Genomic DNA, 9,198 nt, shown 5'->3' on the forward strand with positions numbered 1-9,198 from the left:
ACTTGTAAAAAGATGAGAAAGACCCTCTTTAAAGTCAGTGTTTGGTTTGTCCATTCTGGGATACTGTAGAAACATGATGGAACAACATATGGCAACGTCCCTGAAAGAGGACCTGCTCCCTATGTAGATATAAAGTTCATTCTAAGGTAAATAAATAAATCTTAATTGTACACCAATTAAAATATACTTATCATATTCCATTTATGCCAAGTCCGTACTATTACAAACTATTAGATGCCTATAAATTCTACACACTGCACCTTTAAATCCCAAACTACTAAAAGCCAAGAGGTTTGACTTCCACAGCTTGCTCATTACACCCACTGCCGTGTGAAGTCGTGCTGATCAGTATTATCAGCTGATATAATATGAGGAATGAAAACATCCCCACTCTGTAAAGTTTCTCAATCTGTGTTTTTACTTCATGGCAAAAACAAAAGCATGTAGGCACCCATAAAGACAAGATTACATCTAATGCAGGGTTGTAACTGTCACTGAGGACACTGGTCATGTTGTCTGCATTTTTTCTCTCTCTGCATGTTCATTTCCATTTTTCAAACAAAGGCACAATTCATTCAGGAGATGGACACATAAAGTGTAATGTTTTTCTCATAGTCAAGCCTTATCTAGAGAGATATGTAAAGTGTTTACACCTAAAAAAAAAACCCAATTTGATTACATTTTTAAATAATATTTTACAAGAATGAGTTGTAAAGATCTGTTTAAAGTAATACTTCCATGACAACTAGCTGCGTAGTCCTTTTTGCAGGCCCATTTCACACAGAGGAAGAGCATGTGGTTATGAGGAGGCTGACCTGTTCTTTCCTGGCCGGCGTGCTGTGTCCGACTGCGGCGGGAAGTTGCTCCGGCTGGTTCTGAGGTGAGGCGGGTTCAGCTGCTGCTTTAGCTTTCCCCTTCTCCGTCTCCTTGTTCTCCTGCTGCTGCTTGGCCTCCGAGTCGGCGCCTGATTCAGTTGTCATGGTAAATCACGCTGCAGTCGATGAAAGAGGAGAGTGAAGAGGGAAACTTGATGAGTCAGCTGACTTTGTTATGAATTGATTTACTGTCACTTTCAGCTGTGTTTAATAAGCTCCTCTCTGATTCAAATGCATAGGTAAAAACAAATGGAAAATAATGTACATGTCTAGTTTCAGTTGATTTCAGCCTTTTAAAAACAAAGTAAGACTCAAACTATTAGTTCATTTCATTATCTACAACCATTCTTGATCTATGAATAAAAACAGTAGCATTTTCCTCAGTATTGGACATAATGGATTTCATAGTTGACATTTTTTTTGTTTACACACAACCGTCTACCATATTTGAACCACACCAGCAAATGTCTTTCATAGCATGACCTTCTCCCTCTGTAAATAGCAGCATACCAGTGACAGATGCGATCCCAAGAGCCTACAACTGGGTAATTAGAGGAAACATCTAATGGCCAGTTTTGCCAAACAAAGATGACAGATAGGACCGATTGCAGATTGGGGGCCCTGTGCTAACCGTACCCACAGGCTCTGACACTGGGGATGTGGGGTTTGGAGAGCGTGTGCGTGGGACAGTGGGCCTCTGCTACAGAGAGTCTGGGGTTTGTAGTCTGGATGCCTGTCATTCTGCTGCAGGCCTCCTTCTCCCTGAGCTCTATTTATAGGGCCGTGTTTACTCTGGGGTGGGAGGATCTCTGACTTCCAGCCGGAGCCGCGGGGACAGCAGCCTCTGCATCAACAAAGCCCACACTGTGAGCTGAGGTGATCCCCAAAACTTTTGACACGGTGCCTAAAACGCTAAAACAACTACAATGGGGCGCTGTGCCTGAAGACAAGGCAGAAGGAAACATAAAAGAAAACCGCCTGGTATCGATTATTTGGAAATGCCACAAGCTAGAATTAGCATTTTGTGGGTCAAGATATTTTCCAATTTGTAATAAGAAACCTGTCTCAGTCAGAAAAACTTTACTGAGGATTTTTGCGAGGACTAAATTTGACCCACATGCCTAACTCCACGTGTCTTGCTGTGAACAGAACTGGCAGCCACATAGCTGGATTATTAACAGCTGGAGTCCATGCCCTCCTCATGCCTCTGTCTTGTTTTGTTCTTCTTCTTGCACTCAGCGACAGACGCGTTATTTCTATCATCCTCAAGCTGAACCAATCTGAATGTTTTGCTCACTCAGAGAAAGTCCCAAAGGTGTGATTATTAGACAGATTTCATGAACCAAAAGGAACCTCTTGATTCAATATCATTTAATATTACCACCTTTTATAATGTACAATAATACAATTTTTACATGAGAAATTGCTTTTGGAACGCCAAAGGGTAATTTCTTGTTGGTAATGAGCAGTGGGTTTGAATCCCTATGGAATTACTTGAAAGAAGATTACAATATAAAGCCAAATCGAGCTTAGCCAAGTAGCAAAAAGCACTTGTTAGTGTTTCAGTGGATCAGAATTAGGTTGACTTACAGCAGCAGCTGTAAATCTGTACTTAGAAAAATGAAATAAACCACTTCAGGCCAAGAGTGCGGGGGTGAAGCGTCACAGGTCACTAAACACTTAACACGCTGATTAAACTCTTTCAAATATCAGTAACTTCAGACGCTATAAAAAGTTAATTTATTGTACAGTAGATTATCAAATCTCAGTTATATGTCTGATTAGCAGCAATTTGAATGAAGTGATAAAGTCACAAGACCCAAATTCCAACCTCAGCTCTTAAAATAACATGTTTACTGAGTAGAGATAAGTAACTCTAAAAAACAAAAAACCACTGAGGCGAATTCAACCAGAATCCTGTCAAAGCCTTGCCACTTCTTTATTTTGTCATGTGTGGCAGAGTTGAAGAGCGCCTCAGCAATCAGCTGACAGTTGATGACTGCACAGCTAACCTTTGCTTCTCTTTGCGCCCTGTGAAACAGGAACTATGGTAGGAGGGGAGGAAAGGAACATCTTAGCACCATAGAAATGAAGGAAGAATACGTTCAGTCACTGGTGACAGGCGCTCTTCACGGGGCCAGACAACAGCTCACACAGTGGCCTTGTGTGTGGCTCTCACCATGGACTGGTACATACATTATGCATTCAGAAAGCTGCATTCACAACTCATTTAGTGCCATGGGTTTCTGCTTGTATACAGAAGCTGCTGCTGATGGCACCAGTATAGGCTTATCATAAAGAGTAAGAGATTCAACTTGAATGAATAAATATCTTCTCTGCTGCTCTATTGCTGATTAATACTGAGTAACAGAGATTCAAACTCTCAGGTCATGACAGTGTTTACATTTCTGTGTTTGGTCATTTTTAACCAGGTAAATGAAGACACGTGTTTCTGTCATCAGCAACAAATGCTTGTTAAATAAAAGAAGAGCTCAACATGTTATGAATGACGGCAGCCAAAGATGCCATTAAATGTATCTCTTTATCTTTAAGTATCATGTGATGGAGAGCAGATATATTCTCCTCAGTCACACCTGATAAAAGCTAATATTCTTAATGATCTGACTTCGAAGGTAGGGCAGGCAGAATCCATCTACTCATGTCTCCCTCTGGTGCAATAAACCATCCTCAGGAGATCAATTATGTCACTAGGTCTACTTCCTCATTTCTTTGTTTCCAATATAAACTCAAAGTAACCCCCAATCAAACCAGTCAGGCCTGCTGTCTGCTACTGAGTAAACCAATTAAATCACAAATCAAATTTCATTCAGATGGAGTGGTGAGACCACTCACTGCAGTGGATACTCATGTCCATGCTAAAAGCTCAGCATAGGCTTATCAGTATGTGGCTGCATTACATAATTGATCGCTGACACTAAATGCCTTGGTGCTGTCCCGTGCATGCAACCTCCATTTTAAGGTCCATTTGTGATTGTAATGCATACTGTTGGAGAGTGGCCTGTGCACATGGCGTCACACACACACACACCATATACTGACACAGAAGGATGAAGAGCTGCCATCTGTGCTGAGTGCTATTAGCCAGAGTACACCACAGCTGGGCCCATCCCTGCCACCCCTGCCCCCACACCCACAGCCCCCTCCCGGGGGGCTTGTGGAGGTTACATGGCAGGCGTTTTTTTGACACGTCAAGGCTCGTCCTGAGTAGGCCTACCGTATATGATGCGCCTCTCTCTACATTGCTGCAGGGCTGACAGCTGTCACACACAAACCCAACCACTGTAACAGGATACCATGTAGCTGGTACGGCAACTCCAATGAGATACCACTGCTCCCCAAAGTGCCATTAACTCCTCTGACTTCCAAACAACAACACTGGGAAAATTATTGATATGTTTCGTCATGAAAGTTGAGCTGAAAGTTGAAACTGTGAGCTTCAGTAGAAACACTAATTTCTTATATTTGTTGTTGTTTTACATTTAGATTTGATATGAAGCATTCAGTGAATACTTTTAACAACAGTGACTTATAATAGATGCAACATTAGATTCAGCTCAGCATGCACTGAGTGCCAAAACTAGAGGCAACCAGTGGTGAGAAGAAGTGCTGTCCCAATAACAGAGGTTGGTACTGCTTTTGAGACCCTTTTAAATTGTACTAAATGCTAGACTATTTAGAGCTGCAGTCAATCAATCAACACAATTCTTGGTAAATAGCTGCTTAAATCATTTCTCAAGAAGAAATACCAACCAGTTGCTGGTTCCCATTTATTCAATGTAAGGATTTGCTGCTTTTTCTTGTTTTAGGCCTAATGATTGGCCTATAAATGTCATAAAAAAAGAAAAAGCAGCAAATCCTTAGTGAATAATCAAGAAAACAATCATCAGATTCATCCATCATGAAAATAATTAGTTAGTTGCAGCCCCACAATTTTTTAAACCTTTAAAACATGTGCCTCTCCAGCACCATTCCCAAAGAAACCAGAGTTAAACAGTTAAAAGAAGAAGCACTGAAGTGGACACAGTGTAAATGTATCTGGACTGGGCAGCAGAGGAATAAACAATATAACAGAGGCCATTGTGTCTCTACCTGAAAGCCAGTGACACAAAATAAGGAAATACCTGTTAGTCTGACTCTAACCTGAACAAGCAGAGCAGATTGTTGACAAAGGCTGAACTGGATGTACTGGACATGTGGAAAATGTTCCTCAACAACGTTTTACATGTCACTGCTTAGCACTGTGTCGTCCTGCCCTCGACTATTCAAGAAATCCAAACAACACGGATCTGTTTTCTTCTTCGGTGTGTTGAGCCAGAACATTCTCTTGCTCTGGTGCGGCACAAACTGAGTGTGGAGAAACCTCTGGCAATGCAAGACTGGTATTTTATTTACAGAGACATTCAACCAAACCCTTGTGTGATGTAAATGTTCCTACCGAGTTACAAATGTCAAATAAATAACATCAGTGAGTCAGCAAACCCCCCCCCCCCCCCCCCCCCCCCCCGAGCTGCTTATTCACATCATTGTTACAGTGATGGGCTGAAGACACATTCAGCATAGATTCATATCATCCAGATGGAAAATCTTTCCTGACACTTGCATCCAAACTGTCTCACAAACAGGTGAAATAATACATTTGTTGCACATTTGATTTGGTGGTTTTAAAGCTGTAGCACATCTGGACTTCCAAAATTCAAGTTAAATGTTCAAAGTGGTCAAGGAACTAAACGATCCCCACCTTCTCAGCAGTATTTGGGGGGGGAAGGTAACGAGGAGGTGAATCTCTGCTTAGAGCATTTCGCTGAGGACGTCATAAATCCTGTCAGCTTGCTGCGTTTACATTCTTAGCATTACTCTCTCTTCTCTTGCAGTTAGACCTTCGGGGTTGCAACGGACAGACCGACTTACTGATCGTCTTAATTGTACACCTCAATGTGTGGCAATATCAGTGTAGCTTTGCTCAAGGCCAGGGTTGGTTTCTTTAAAAGCCTGGAACGAACTTCCCCAAAGGCGCAGACAAAGATAGCGGTTATTATAAAAAGAAAAAGCATGTTTGTTAAGAGTTAGCGGCTCTCAATCTCAAAATGTTGTGCTGCTCCTTTAAAAAAGAGAAAATCCTCTCTTAATGTAGCCGCTTATAACTAAATCTTTGCAGCTAGATAAAGAGCTAATAACTTTTCAAACAAGGGCTAGTAGAGATTAAACATTTTATGAGATTAGCTATAGGTAATCAGCTGTGACTTGATTACCAATAAAGTCTGCTGAAGAACATTATGTTAAAAATGGAGCCTTTGTGCTGCTGGGCCAGGTCTACACCGTGCTCGTCTTTTGAAATTCGTTTAGACAGTGTCTCCTCATGTGAAAATATTCAAGCCCTTGGCCCTTGAAGCTCCAGTCTTGAATCATCACAAAACATTTAAAATATATATGTATGCAACTGAAAATGACTTTTGCATGCTGTTGGAGCCTAATCTAGCCCATCAAAACACTCACAGTTTGAGAGGAAGCTATCTTGATTATTAGCAATTTTTTTTATCAAATATGAGCATAAAATGAAATTATCTTTTACTGACAAAAACAATGAAAAGGAAGCTGTTACTACTTCTTCCTTTACATGACCCAATTGTGTCTCTGTGGTGCTCAACATAAAGTTTACAGTGACATAATCATATAGGTGGGGTGTTTCCTTTTCCAAAATCACAAGTCTCAGGATAAAGGGTGTCACAACATGTGCCGATTATAAAGCTCTCTCTGACAAATTCTTGATGTGGGGATGTAGAAAACAAATCTGACATGAGCTACAATTTCCCCAACAGGCTTTTAGGTTTTGCTTACATATCCTGATCCTGCTAGTATCCACAAGATTGTCATTATAGCTTTCTTTTACAAAAGTGGGGCAACAAGATAACTGCACTCTCCAACTCACTGTACAAAGATGGAAGTAAATTAAGGCTGTGATCAAAAGGTGCACTCTGAATGAATGGGCTATGACAACCATGCAAACAAGGCCTACAATGGTAGCTGCCTCCTAATGCATAGCTTACTCTGCATCTCAATTAAATTGTCAAGTCAGACTCCGGCCATTGCAATCCCTGCTTGCAAGGATGTGAAGATGCTAAAAAAGAGGATCCAGACTGTGTCATCCTGCCCCCTAACCACGCCTACCGCACTGCAGATCAAAAACACCCCAAGTATACCGTCTTCACCTCCGACAATGTGGCAGTTTTCATCTATTAATTGCCTACAAAAAATGATCCCGGTGTTGTGCAAAGTGACTCAGCTCTGTCCTTCACTGATGTCAAATGCGGGGAATTGGGTTGTGAAAGCGTCTCCATCGTGTTGTTCTCACCCCATTTTACACACTTTCTGCCTCGAAACTAGAACAAGCTAGCATACCTTAAAGCTGTTTCATTCTTTCAAATACCTGTCCCAAGCTCAGACTTTTAGCTACAAAAATAACCACAGCCGTAGGAAGCCCATTCAGCAAAAAAAAAAAAACCCACACACACAAAACACATCGCTACAAATTGACACACAGAGATGTTACAACGCAAAAAAAAAAACACCGCGGGATAAAGCTTCCCACACGGTTAGCCACGTCCTGTCGACTTTTCCGCCTCAGTGGATACAGTGGAAGTGTCTTTTTTTTTAATGTTAATTATCTGTCATCGGCCGCGGGTGTTGTGGTCTAAAAAAACGACCCGACTGAGGCATGCGAAAGAGGTAAAACAGAGAGCTGTACGAACCGGGAAAACGTGCATCTTTTAAAAGACAACCTCAGTGTTTTATAATGCGAGGAAAACAGCAGAAAAGAAAGGATTTATTACCAGGTAGACCGTCCCTTCGTTCAGCTGGTTATGCGAGTTGCATTCGTAGTGGGCTCCTGTTTCCTGACAGCGGTGCTACTCTGCTGCAGTTCCCCTCTCCGCCAGCCTATCACACTCCACTATGCAGCTGAGAGTAGAATTGTGGGATACCAAGACAGCCGGGGTATTATTTTAGCAGCACCCCCACCCACCTACCCACCCACCCAACACATACCCAACACACACACACACAGTATGGAGCACAGCAATTAATAGCACGAGGTTTGTTGTTTTACAGGGAAAAGGCAGTGCCAGTAATATGTATTCACAAGGAAATGTAATTAGATGAACTCAAGTACAACTTTGAGGTATTTGTTCTTAAGTAGTTCCTATTAAGGCTTACTTTATGAGAGTGAAAAACACCGCAAATTCATAAAAGCCAGATCCAGAATGCATGTAGATTGTTACCAAACACACAAACGCACACAACCCCCCACCCCCACAAGAAAACTTAATAAATAAAAGTCAGTCTTGCTTTCTTTCCCACACTTTTAAGGCTAAATTAATTATACAAACTTAAAGACAAAAAAAATGTACACAACCATTCCTATTCAAGCCTATTTTCATCAGAGTAATCTGTTAATTATTATTTTTTATCACTTAATCAATTAGTCCTTTGGTCTTTAGAAAATGTTAACCTTTCCCAAATTGCAGGATTAATTGTGAATGTCTAGTTTGTCCTGACCAACAATCCACAACCCATACTATTCAGTTTACTATCACAAAAGGCTAACAAAACCAATAAATTTACTTTTAAGAACCTGGGACTAAAGAATTTGAGCATTTTTCCCCCATAAAAAGTAACTCAGAACGATTAATTGGCCATTAAAAAGTGTTGTGGTCTACTGTGTACTGTGCAAAAGACAACTGATTTCACTTTCCAGCTCACACAATCTGACTAGCTCTCAACTGTACACCTTTTTTCTTCACTACATTTCAAAAGGAAATATAGCAGTTTTTACTTCAATGCATTTATCTGACAGCAACAATTATTAGTTCACAGATGAAAAAACTTGCATGCAAAATGTGTGTAGTTCAAACTAGCCAACAGCCTAACATTAGTAAAACAGGCTCACTCTTCAATCAGCAGACACAGCAAAACATTTTAGTTTAGAAGTTAATGCATCAGGAACAATGATCCAGTAATATAATGTATAATCTTATAATACTGACAGAAGTTATTCTGCTGCAATAATGAGTACTTTTACTTAGATCTTTTTTCCATTACTGGATCTGGAACTGAATATTGCAGAAAATACTAAAATAGTTTCAAACAGATGTCTTTGAGACCGGTCTTTGAGACTGGTCAAAGTCTGGAGCGCTTTATGATACTCTGCCCATTGAAAACACAACGCAAGACATAAAAGAACAAGCCAAATGGTGAGCACATGAACACACTGACACACACACACACACACACACACATCTGCTGCCCT

The 9,198-nt window shown here is 40.8% G+C and overlaps 1 protein-coding gene across 1 annotated transcript in view; it reads right to left on the bottom strand.

The window, feature by feature from the left end:
* Nucleotides 1-7,818, bottom strand: part of epb41l3b (erythrocyte membrane protein band 4.1-like 3b) — a 38,052-nt gene extending 30,234 nt beyond the window's left edge. Inside the window, exons 1-2 of the mRNA XM_053329855.1 lie at nt 7,724-7,818; nt 816-991 (exon numbers count right to left, since the gene is read on the bottom strand). Of these exons, the coding sequence (XP_053185830.1) occupies nt 816-980 (165 nt within the window). The 5' untranslated portion in view covers nt 981-991; nt 7,724-7,818. The remainder of the gene's footprint in view (nt 1-815; nt 992-7,723) is intronic.
* Between the last annotated feature and the right edge of the window lie 1,380 nt (nt 7,819-9,198).

This window comes from Scomber japonicus, chromosome 12, assembly GCF_027409825.1.
Source record: "Scomber japonicus isolate fScoJap1 chromosome 12, fScoJap1.pri, whole genome shotgun sequence".
In the NCBI taxonomy this organism is placed as follows: Eukaryota; Metazoa; Chordata; class Actinopteri; order Scombriformes; family Scombridae; genus Scomber; species Scomber japonicus.